The sequence below is a fragment of the Galleria mellonella genome, unplaced genomic scaffold (assembly GCF_026898425.1).
Source record: "Galleria mellonella isolate WM207_F2 unplaced genomic scaffold, CSIRO_AGI_GalMel_v1 utg33, whole genome shotgun sequence".
Classification (NCBI taxonomy): domain Eukaryota; kingdom Metazoa; phylum Arthropoda; class Insecta; order Lepidoptera; family Pyralidae; genus Galleria; species Galleria mellonella.
The window spans coordinates 11124495-11137396 of NW_026442079.1; the positions used below are offsets into that span (position 1 = coordinate 11124495).

The window sequence follows — 12902 nt, forward strand, 5'->3', positions numbered from 1 at the left end:
CTCAGAAGAAACTTCTCTAATTATATACTCACAGTGTCCTAATGTATGAAAGATGGGCAGCAGCGTCTCTTAAAAGGTTGCCAACCCGCCTGCCAGGAGTGGCAACTACTGGAAAAACTCCCTCTTATGGGCAAGGCCTATGTTCAACAGTGAACAGTTGAGGGTCGATATAATAATAATAAATAATTGGCATGGAAAACAAGCTTACAGCCCACCTCATGGAAAGCAACATTTGATAACTAGAAAAGTTATGTGAATTTTATGTAGTTTAAGACAAAACTAATGAAAAAATGGCAAACGAGCTGAGGGCTTACCTGATGGAAAGTGGTAATCGCCGCCTATAGACATGATCAGTACCATGGACATAACAGAGTATACTGTTTCGCCCATGATACCCCTCCGATGTTATTCCTCTGTACCCTGTAAATTTACTACCATATCCCACCCTTCAAACACAAAACACACTGTTTCACGGTAGAAACACGAATAGGACAGAGGTGCTCAAGCAAACGACTTTTGTACAAAATCTCCCTCTGGTACAAATAATAATAATAATAGGAATTTGATTATCATAAGTATAGAGTCATGTGAGGATAACGAAACGAATAAACAGTCCTGAACCATATTCATCATGTAATACATAATCTAGTGGGTGAGAGAGACAGGAGGAAGGGAGGGGGCATATACTGTGTTGTATAATGAAGTATATTGTAAAATTATTGCGATAGAGGACCAAATTATTACGATGACAGCATGAATATTTATGTCCGTACAAAACAATAGATTTCCAATTAACTTTGTCGAGGGCTTGAAATTATTAATCGTATAGTAAAATTTTGAACACGGAGAAAAGCTTGTTATAGATATAAATAAAACTATATTTTTTTTTTTTTCTATATAGGACGCACATGCACTCCCACTGATTTTTTTTTTATTATATTTTTTATTTAGTATTTTCTATCATGTGCACTGGGCTGGAAATTTTTCTCTCATAAATCGTGGAAATTGGATGTTATGGTAACATTTTATTACTGGAAAAGGGAAAGGAATTCACTGAAATCAAATCCTAACAATCCAGTTATTACAAATACGAGTAGTCTAGAATATTTATAAAGTTATTTCAATATTTGTTACTTAATAACTCTTAAATTTAGTACACGCTAAGTATAGGATACTTTATAGACTGATTCATGCGAGCAAAGCCTTGAGAAGCAACTAATATTAGATATCTGAAAGTTTACAGATTTGTTTGTTAGTTTATTATTACACTTAAAGTGCTAAATGGATTTTAATGACATTCAGTACATAGATGGAGCATATATTAAATTAAAATTTAGGATACTTCACTATTGCACTCGAATTAAGTTGTCGAGTCGCTGGTAGCAAATAAATATATCATCTTCATAATAAAGTAAAAGTCATGATCAAGAGTGATTCTTGTTCATAAAGAAGTGTACGTAGTTTAAAAATTATTGATGTAACCGTGGGTAATATTAAATTTGCACGATGAACATTAAACATAACTACAGTATTACTCTCATATTGATATTATTATATAAGATATTAGTACCGGCGAATAAGCAGTATACAGAAGAACTTGTAAATTTAGTCTATGTTATACAATATGAATATTATCTTATAAGTTTTTATACGTCTATTAAATAAAAAAAAAAGAAAGTCATTCAACTATCGAAGTGCTTCAATGTAACGACCACAGAATATTTAACAGTCACAACTATAGAGTAGTGAGCCAGTCAAGTCCTATTGCCGAAGTCCAATCCAGGTCAGATTGACCTTACTAAATTGGATTGGATCTGGGTGTACTGGGATTTGCTGCCAATTCCATTTCTCATTTAATAGGATAACCTACTTTTGGGATAAGGCAGACACTATGTTTGTATAGAACTGCAACGGGCATCGTATTTAGGTATTGTATTAGTTTTTTTTTTACATTTACAAGGAAATTTGGTGTGATATATTGAGTAGTAGGAGAATTGTGAAAAAAGAAGATAATAGGAGCGCTCTATGTTCTATAGTGAGTATTTAAAAACGGAAAGATGCAAAAGAGATAGAGAAAGAAAGAGTGAGAAAGAAAGAGGAAGATATTAAGGCTCATTTAAACACTTCTTATACCTTTCTTGACGAAATAGAAAACATATTCGGCAGAAAACAAATTCCAGAAGAGAGTTATGCAATTGATTGTGCGCCAAAGATAGGAGCTGCTAGACTTTTTGGTTTGTGAATAAATCAGTCTAGTCAGTATTCATAACAATTTCAACCGACTTCAAGAAAAGGAGAAGGTTTTCAGTTCCTTTTTTTTATAAAAAACTCATAAGTAATAACTCATAACTTCGTCAGTCGTCCATTTATAAATAAATTTGGAAAAATTCTTTTTTATCTGAAAGGACATATGTACTTTCAGAGAGGAAATAAAAAAAATATTTCTGTAACCAAACCAAAATAACTAGGATTGCTATGATTGAAGTCGCTACCTTTTTTATGTGAAAAATCCACGGGACATATGACACGGGTGAAGGGGTGGTCCATTCTATGCCGGGACCATATGGCGATACATTACCTAGTTACTAATTTATTATAGTAAGGTATTATATATATATATATATAATGTATATATATATATATATATATAATGTATATATATATATATATATATATATATATATATATATATATATATATATATATATATATATATATATATATATATATATATATATATATATATATATATATTCTGCGACCACATATATTGAATAAATAAACGTGTATCTGTCAAGTCGGTTTTTATTGTATTCTTAATTCGATTTCTCTCGTCTTTTTGGAATATTGGCAATTTGGTCGATGCATGCACGATTAGAGCACCTGCGACCGTCGCGTCAAATATCTCTGATAGATTAGATCCTACGCACTCGTGGGTCTTAAATTAGACCCCTCATACTGTTACAACTTTGACATTATAACTTTTGTTTAAACATTTTGTCATTTTTAATTAATGCTTCTTTGGGGAATATGCCCTTGGGGAATAGAATATTTCATCAGAGGGAGAATTTGTACAAAAGTCGATTGCTTGGGTACCTCTGTCCCATTCGTGTTTCAACCGTGAAGTAGTTGTGTTTGCATGGCTGTGTTTCGGTTTGAAGGGTGGGATATGGCGTAAATTTACTGGGTACAGAGGAATAATAGGAAGAGGCAATGAATGGGATGTATCATGGGCGAAACAGTATATTCTGTTATGTCCATGGTACTCATGTCTATAGGCGATGGTTACCACTTTCCATTAGGTGGGCCGTCAGCTTGTTTGTTATTCTAAGTTGTATAAAAAAATGCATATGGTTTTACGCGTAACTTAGATTATATAGTGTCTCCATACAAACAATGCTCTATCTATATAATCAAAGGGTTAATATACAAAAAAAACACCGTTTATCTAAACAGTGTTTTATAAAAATCTATTATTGTTAATTTTATTATTATTTACTGCGTGTCTATCGCAAGTATAACTTTTTTATGGTAAGAACGATAGTCACTGCTAAAACACTTAATAGGATTCTAATAGTATCGATTTCACCCTGTATACTTTCACACCTACAATATTAGTAGGAATCGGACTGTAGGTATGTATGTAACAGCACAACCACGAAAGTTAGGTCGCATCAGCATTCTAACTCGGTTTCTGTACAACTAAGTTTCACACGTCAATTCTATTTGAAAATCCATAGACTTGCGTTGAATAAGTAATAATATTGGAACCGCGGGCTGCAAGTGTGGTACTTGCGGATAAAAATAATAAACTAATTTTATTTACGTTTGGACAGAGATAAGTACACGTGTGATGTTAATTCAATTTAAAAAAAATATATTAGGGAACCTTAGCTTAATTAACAGTTTTATTTTTAGGATCGATACCAAATACATTAGTCATAAAGAGAATGTGTCAAAGCTATAATGATCGCGCCGCAACATGGGGTACAAAATGTAAAAAAACAATAACTGTAAAGAAAATTAACAAACATTACCTCATTTATAATAATGAATAGGACTAGTGTGTATATGTTTGTGCGCGTGTGTGTGACTACATGCATACACATATTTTAATAATTGTTTCTAAATACATTTAAAAATATAATATTTGAATTTAGAACGTGATATCGTATCGTCTATAAATAGAATTCGCTTCACAAGAAACGGAAAAAGAAAAAAAAGGGAATAAAGGAGTTATTTCATACAAACTAATAATAACCCGCAGATTCGTTCACGTGAGTCACGACAAGTGGTAATAAAACAGTTCTGTGCACCTTTAGGGTGTTATTAATAGAACCAATCAACTATTACAACACTCTCTAATAAAAGTAATATTCACTTGATTTCTTACAAAGTTCACAACTTCATCATGTGCCTAATAGTTTCTGAGTTGTATATAAACGGTACGTGGCACGAAAACTGCCTAGTGGTTTATGTGGATCCCAGTTAATCCTTCCATCAACTACGCTCTATCTACTAAATATAACACGTATCATCTGTGAAAGGAGATATTAATACCTTCTGAAGATATTAGGGTAGATCAATGTTATGTATTACTACAAAAATAGCAAAAAACATTATATTTTTCAGCTGTACTTGTATGTGATTTTCTATCGAGCTGACAACAAAATTCGTGTGTGAATCCATATTTTTGATTAATTTTCCAGTTATAGAAAACAAACTAAATTAATCCGAAATTCGGGCGGTGCACTCGTCAGCTATTACATTGACACTAACCCCCTTACCACAAAAGAGTGATAAATAGATGTTTAATACAGTATACTGTTTCGCCCATGATACCCCCCATGCGTTGCCATTCCTGAGGACTCAGGTGTTATTCCCCTATACCCAGTAAATTCACGCCATATCCTACCCTTCAAACCGAAATACAGCCATGCAAACACAACTGCTTCACGGTTGAAACACGAATGGGACCCAAGCAATCGACTTTTGTACACATTTAAACGTTTTAATATAAAAAAAAGCGTATCTATAACATAGCATAACTTCTGTTTATGTCTAAAATTAAAGAAAGTCTGTCTTATTAAAAAGAAAAGATATTTAAATTTTATTCCAATAGTTTATAGATTTTAAGACTTAAAACTATAAATACACATTATTACAGAGACTAAACAAAATTTTATCATTATAACAGAGTTTAATTAAGCTCTGTTTAGATAGATAGTGTTTTAAATTATGTTTGTATTAAAGCCGTAATATGTTAGGGAAAATGTAGATACGTTAAGTGCATATCATTCATGTTCATACAACATTAGTTGACATATACGCACACAATGTATCTTGATGTATCTATATTTAAGTATTTATTAATTAACATGATTTATTGCTCATTAAAAAATGCAGAATTTATAAGATAAAATAAATATATAAGTTATAAGGGAATCACTCATAACTATTTGTCACGCAAAATTGTATGAATAAGTTGACCAGCTTTTCTCGTAGCATTTGTATGGAGACACTCTATCTGTATATTTTAATTGCGTATAAAAGTTGGCCAGTTATAATTTTGAAAATGGAACGTACATTATTTCAAATAACTTTTCGCAAAAAAAGAAAAAGAAAATTTGGCGGGAATTTATTTCATTTAGCACGACTCGTGTCCAACTGTTCAACGCATTTTATTCATTATTAACATCGAAATAGCTGCCAGGACTTTAATTCCAAGTATATCACTGTATTTGTCCTGGTTTATTTATTTGTGGTTCGATATTGTTTTAGTGTCGTAGGAAGAATTCATCTACTATAGATTAAAATGATAAATGTAAGTAAAAAGTAGAATCGAAGGTATTGAAATAATTATACTTATAATAATATATAAGCAAAATAAACTCTATGAGCGTAATTATTGTGTGAACAATTGTATTGTAATATAATTGGGTGTGAACTGGCGTGAATGCGTGAGACTAAGAAGCCTTTCTATGGTATGAATCCAAATATGGTTGACATTTTTAAACCTTATTTGTAAAAGAAAAATACATTATATAATTTTATATTTATTTCGCTTAAATGAAATGTGAAAGAAGAAAAATTAATTAATATATTTTTATATTATTGTATCATCCATTAACTTTCCACTGATGAACATAACCTCCACCATAAGGGTGGCTTTACCAGTAGTTGCCACGCTCGGCAAGCGGGTTGGCAACCGCAGTTTGGCTTTTGGTGATGTTTTAAGAGGGACGCTGCTGTCTATCCCTCCACCACAATCTCCCTTAGCTACCTCTTACGACACCCACGGGAAAGGTAGAGGTGGCCTATTCCTTGCTGGGACCTACACGGCTATATATCTATGTGCTTAATATATAATAAAATTTTCTACTAATTAAAATTCCTAATCAAATACCGTACATAATTATTCGGGCAATGTATATCAAAATATAATGGGACTTACAGTTAGCTTTTCAACTGAATGAAGCTTAAGTGAAACTTTTCTACTTTCCTTAAAACACTATGATGAAGACATAAAAAGTAACAGGTAAATTTAAAATAGGAAAGGAGAAATTCAAGCTATTGAATAAACAGGAAAGTGACTTTGCGTTGGTACGATCGAGACCTGACAACGACTTAATCAATAACACTTACCGGAATCTAAGTACAGGTTCAATTTTTTGCGACAGCATCATTAATGAGACACGTGGTAATATGATTACATCTTGAGCTCTAACATTACGCAGTAAAGTTTCAAATCCATTGACACAATTTTGATTGATAGAGTCGAAGACAAATAATTACAATCGCTCACGGAAGAATTTCTTACACCTAAGACCACTTTCGTTTCACACCTTTACGTACACGTATATGTCTATGTAATATGTTTGTGACATTGACGATAGGTAGATAGACCGCGCAAGTACCTGCTCTAACTATATGCAAACTAAACATGGATATCAGTGTTTTTTGTCGCTCACAATAATGTTGAAAAGAATTAGCTTTCGACAGCGAACTGTTTGCGACATCGTCTGAATTTCTGAACCTATTTTGGTAGGTTTTAGACAGTTAGATAGACTTTATTAGACAGAAGTAGGATTTGTTCATGCGTTGGTCGCATATTCGAGTATATATTGTGATTATTGAAACTGAAGTATTTTTTGCGAATCAAAATGTTGCCTATAAATTCATATAAGCAAGAATTAGATTTGATAATATAAAATTTTTCCTTATTTATACAATAATGAAAAAATTATAACACATACGATACTGTATACTAAATTTTAATATTTTCAATCTAAAGTGACTATATAACATATCGTTAATGTGTGTAAAAGAAAATGTGTTAACTCAAAATACATTTTAAGTAGCAATATAGAATTGAAACTTAGATTAGCTGGAGTCCAATTAGTTTCTTCTGAGCTCGTTCAGAGAGGATAATATACGCATATCAATTGTTTTTTTATTTCTATTTTTTTTATACCGCTTAGAATGACAAACAAACTGACGGCCCACCTGCTGGAAAGTGGTAACCGTCGCCTACAGACGTGAACAGTACCATGGACATAACAGAGTATACTGTTTGGCTCATGATATTCTCTTATGCGTTGTCATTCCTGAGGATTCAGGTGTTATTCCTTTATACCCTGTAAATTAACTGCCATATCTCACTCTTCAAACTGAAACACAGCCATGCAATTTTAACGGTAAAAACACGAATGAGACAGAGGTTTCCAAGTAAACGACTTTTGTACAAAGTCTGCTTCTGATATCTGCTACATCTATTTCATTATACTCGTATGTCTCTGTTAATTATTAAAAAAAAATAGCTACATATATCAAATAGTATGACACGAAGTTAAACATTTTCTTATAAACATATTTGTGCTACTATATGCATAGTAATGTTGATATAATTATGCTTTGAAAGCTCTGTAGTTTTGAGTTTGTTTACGGTACCGCCCTTCTGTATATCTATTTGTCCACTAAAATTACATATGTATTTCTTTCATAAAATTTGATTTAGTACTATTTTTATTCGCAAATTTAGTATTTGAAGAATACACATATATTAAATTGCATGACGAATTATGGCTGGTTGATAAAGTTGAGCCATGCTTAACTTGCCTTTATAGCAAGAGGTAATAAAAAATCACTTTTACATTTATATAGTATTAGACATTGACCTGTCCAAAGTCTAATTTTATAATAAAAAAAAAATTGAACTGAAAATAAAAAAAAATAGTCACATCCAGCTGGCCTGTAAGGATTTTAATTAATAAATAGTATTTACATTTTATATATAATATGACATATAACATAATGACATAGCATGTACGAATATATTTATTGTAAACTTTAAATTATTTATTTACGTTAAAAACATATCATATGTTTATATAATTTGCATGCTTAAATATTAGCTAGATATGGAATTGTTTCCTTATTAAATATGAACTTTGTATTACCGATTTACAGCAAATAAAGTATGCTACAAATATCAATTACCAAATCCGTATACCCAATATTCTAAACTAAATATTCTTCAAAAATTTGGCTTTAAATATTCAAAAATTATTATAGTTAAAATAATAATATATTGTGATTATAAGAACAAAGTAAAAATATTCAGAGAAAGTTGTGACCTCTTAAGTAACACAATCTTAGAATAGTTATCTTCTAAAAGCAATATTCCATTTAAATATTCTATTACAAAATATTTACCATCTTACGCCTTATTACGCCATCTCTCCTAACACTTCATGAAAGTAGATTTTGTTATTATCTCAAGTTGAAAGTTATTTTGAGAACTAATAACATAATGAACTTAACCATGAGTTCAGAACTAGTTTAAACGGAAATACGTTACGATATTAATATTACGTGATATTTGACTTAAACTGATTTGTGGACTCAACGTGATGGTAGTAAACAAGGTTGTGTACTAAAAAACACTTCAAATAAAATATTAGTAATAATAAAATAAATTTATAAAAGACTTCAATTGTAGTAAAAACAGTTATTTTCATTTAAAAACTATATTACTGAATCGATTTTGATAAACATTTCCATAGAATCAATCTGTGTCCAATATAATGTGTCCTTTTAGATAAAAAAGAATTTTCCAAATCGGTTTACAACTGATAGAGTTATGAGGTGACAGGTATAACTAATATAAAAAAAATACAACCGATTTAAGTACCTCCTTTTTTGAAAACGAAGCCTAGAATGGGCCACTCCTTCCTTTTCTGCAAGTGTCGTAAGAGGCGACTAAAGAAACTTAACGGTGGAGTGAAAAACTTAACTGCAGTTGTCAACTCGCCTGCCAAGCGTGACAACTACTGGCAAAACCTCCCTTATGGGGAAGACCTATTTTCAGCAGTGGAGATCTAACGGTTGATATCATGATGATGATGATACTTGATGGAAAGTGTTAATTGTTAAATAGCTTTATTTCTGTCTGCGACGAGAACTGAAGAAATAATGAAATCAATCAAATTTGGTCACTTATGCACATTCTTTAAGATAATCACACTTGAAGTTGTGTGAATGGTGCTTTAAACCAGTAAAAGATTACACCTACCTCTGCTATTCATAATCTGACGCGAATTACGTCATCCCAAATATACGGAAGTCTGTTACAATTATAATTAAAACATTAATTAAATAAAGCTGATAATGACATAAAGAACGGAGCAATCGTCGCTTGATAACGAACGGCGAGGGACGTAATTAATCGCTGATTTACCGATTACTAACCCGGCGTTTGCCTTTGAGAATATTTAGGGCGATAGCAGACGGACGACATTTTGAGCAAACATTTTTCATTTGATATTGGTGTTTTGTGTATATAGTACGTGGGGAGGGAAGGGGTTGCTTTTTTTATCGGTGAAAATGGTATGGTAACCCGGTCTGCACTAACGTGATACGCTGGCGGAGCACCAGTAAAGGGTGATAGATGTGAATGAAAACAGGCCAGTTAGCTCATCATGATGAATTCATCAGGAATTAACTAGGATAGTTTCCAGGGAGAACCGCGAGGAGGTCGACTTGGTTGGGTATGTTGTAGCAATGGGATCCTCAGTCTCCATTACTAACAATCCCTTTCCCCCCTAGGAGGGATTGCTGTCTACCTCTACGTGGCTCCTTTGTGGAAGTTAAAGCTGTTAATTCCTTGCCATGTTATCCAACTTGTAGTGTTATAGCAGGAGAAGTTACCATTAAATATTTATATTTGAATATAAAAATACAGTACTTTCCTATTGTATAAAATAGTATCGGTACAAATTAAATATAAATAAATAAATAAAAAATAAATGATAAGACATAATTAATAGTAGATAGTAAACTAAATTAAAATGGATATTAAGAATTATATGCAAGACGTGTGAAAGTTTATGCAAATATCATTGATATTTAGATCGATATCAATAAGTGATATTTTTTTTTTAATTTGACATTATATGTCAAATTTGTCATTATTAATGAAATTGACATTTCATTACCTGCCAAATAATAGATGATAGAACGGTATAAATATATAAATATTAATAGAAAATTTTAAGATTAAATAATCTTAAATAATAATTCTAAATTGTTGTTAAATAATCTTATTTAATTAATATTTCTATTCTTCTATTAATTAATATTTTATTAAATTAAAATTAAATAAAATATTAATTAATAGACTCAGCCACACTTTACAATTGTATTGATTAGTATGGAAATTTTGTAGGTAAAAACTTAAGAAAAAAAATAAGAAATTTTCGAATAAAAGACATATTTAAACTGTCCATGGTACATACGTAGAATTCCTAATAGCCGGCCAGATTCAATCTTAGATAATATCAAATTGTTCTAGCGCCATTTGTGCTCACTTTGTTTTTGCTTCTTCAATTTCGCTTTCAACCGCGAAGGTCATATAAAAATACCATTCTATTCTTTTTTACTTACAAATGCTCAATAGTATAAGAGTTATACGAATATATATATATTAACAAATATTTTATTGATATTATTATATAAAAATAAAATAAATGAAAAAGTAAATTTGTTTAACAAACAAACTCTCTTGGTGCTTTGGCGGCTCAATAAACTTTTTGGGATGGAAAGGATGTATGCTAATTTTATCCTGGACATCTTAAATAGAAATATATAATGATACAGTGTTACATGACAAGTGTATCTAATACAGAGTAGATAACCAAACGATTCTAATCTACTCATTTCATATTAAGCTTAATTGTGTAAATCATTGATGATTGATTTTTCATTGTAAGTGAAATTATTTATGGGAATGTAAATAAATAGAACGGATAAGTACGAATATCTACATAATAATTTGTATTTTTTTTTATTTAAAATTCATGGAAAACCGTATAACCAAAACTAGTATTACGATATTTAAATAATTTAGTAACTTGTAATTATTTGTTATTATTAAACCGAACAACAAAATTTTTTAGTTACACTTAATACATAACAAAAAAATTAGAGGGTACACTACTTTTTGTGAATTTTGTTTTTATTTCTTAAACACATTAAGCTGTACAGTATGTAATATTATGTAAACAATGGTTGTTATATTTTAATGTAAAAACCACTAGTTTAACGTACGTGTAATTTGGTCAACTAGTTTCGAGATCATTTGGGATCAGATTTTTAACAATAAAACAGTGGTTATGTAAATTATGTTCTATAAAAAGATTTTCTTTTTTTCCAGAAGATGCGGATACTTCTGCTGTGTGCCTTTTTGGGGGCATGTGTTGCCCGAGAAGATGACTGGCAGCCAATAGTTCCAGAATCATCGATTGCCTATTCCACATATGTGAAATCTCCGGATAGATCGATAGAAAGTCGGTAAGTTAGTAAATATTACAAACCTATATTAATGTTATTAGAATACGACAATTGGGGTACATAATAACTATTTATTGCACCAAAAACAAAAAAATATAGGTATAGAGATATTTAGAAAATCAAGGAAAATACAGTAGCATAAAATACAGATCAAAATATAGACATAAAAGTACAAATAGTGATCTTATCGCACAATTGAAATACTAAATAAATAAGAAATTTTAAAGGTGTTTCTTTCGGGCATTGTAATATTATATACGTTATATAATTTATTCCTTTCTAATCAGGGTACTGAATATTTAATGACTCAATAGACATAGTTTAACAAATATGTAATCACACCCCTTCCTTTCCCGTAGTTGTCGTAAGAGACGACAGAAATTTAATGGTCGATAGATTGCTCTTTAAACATCAACTGTGGTTAACAACCCGCCTGCCAAGAATAGCAACTACTGGCAAAACCTATATTTACTAGTAGACAATTAACGGCTGATATAATGTAGATGATAATATATATAAAAACAACCGTCTTATTTATAAAAATAATCAAGTGTTAGGTAATCACGTATTATTTTTTAATAGATGTGACATTAAATTTTAATATCTCCATAAAAAATAACGATACATATTTATTAGAAATCGAATAGATTTATTTATTTAGTATTCTGCAAATACATTGTATTAATTTGGGGAAAAGATTTGAGACATCGTTAAATTTAGCATCAGCTTATAATTAGACAGTATTATATAAGTAAGGGTGATTAAGAATACTGAGAAATTCTGTTTTTTTTTTTCTAGTTCTTCATTTAAAATAATAAACAGACGGCCGCCCCAAAAGTACGTGTTGAAACCAACCGGCCTAATCAACGTTGCACCAGCCCTTGAGCAAGAAACATGCAGTGCATATAAAGTTTCCATGAACCAAGAACTGGACTATCAGTATTTGGAGTACGTAAGCGACTTGGCGGACTTGAAAGAGTTCACGCTGTGTATGTGGACAAAATTTCACAATCATTCAGACGATCATCCGCTCTTCTCTTACGCGGGTAAGT

At 31.1% G+C, this 12902-nt stretch overlaps 2 protein-coding genes across 20 annotated transcripts in view; one reads left to right on the forward strand and one right to left on the reverse strand.

The window, feature by feature from the left end:
- The window catches only part of LOC113519612 (coiled-coil domain-containing protein AGAP005037), a 282821-nt gene that overhangs the window by 74043 nt on the left and 195876 nt on the right, over window positions 1–12902 (reverse strand). The window lies entirely within an intron of this gene.
- The window catches only part of LOC113519705 (uncharacterized), a 63927-nt gene that overhangs the window by 20023 nt on the left and 31002 nt on the right, over window positions 1–12902 (forward strand). Inside the window, exons 2-3 of one of the 2 annotated variants that reach the window (XM_026904883.3) lie at window positions 11714–11850; window positions 12649–12896. In XM_026904883.3, coding sequence (XP_026760684.2) covers window positions 11717–11850; window positions 12649–12896 — 382 coding nt within the window. In that variant the 5' untranslated portion in view covers window positions 11714–11716. The remainder of the gene's footprint in view (window positions 1–11713; window positions 11851–12648; window positions 12897–12902) is intronic. The other variant, XM_031911390.2, reaches the window with a different exon arrangement.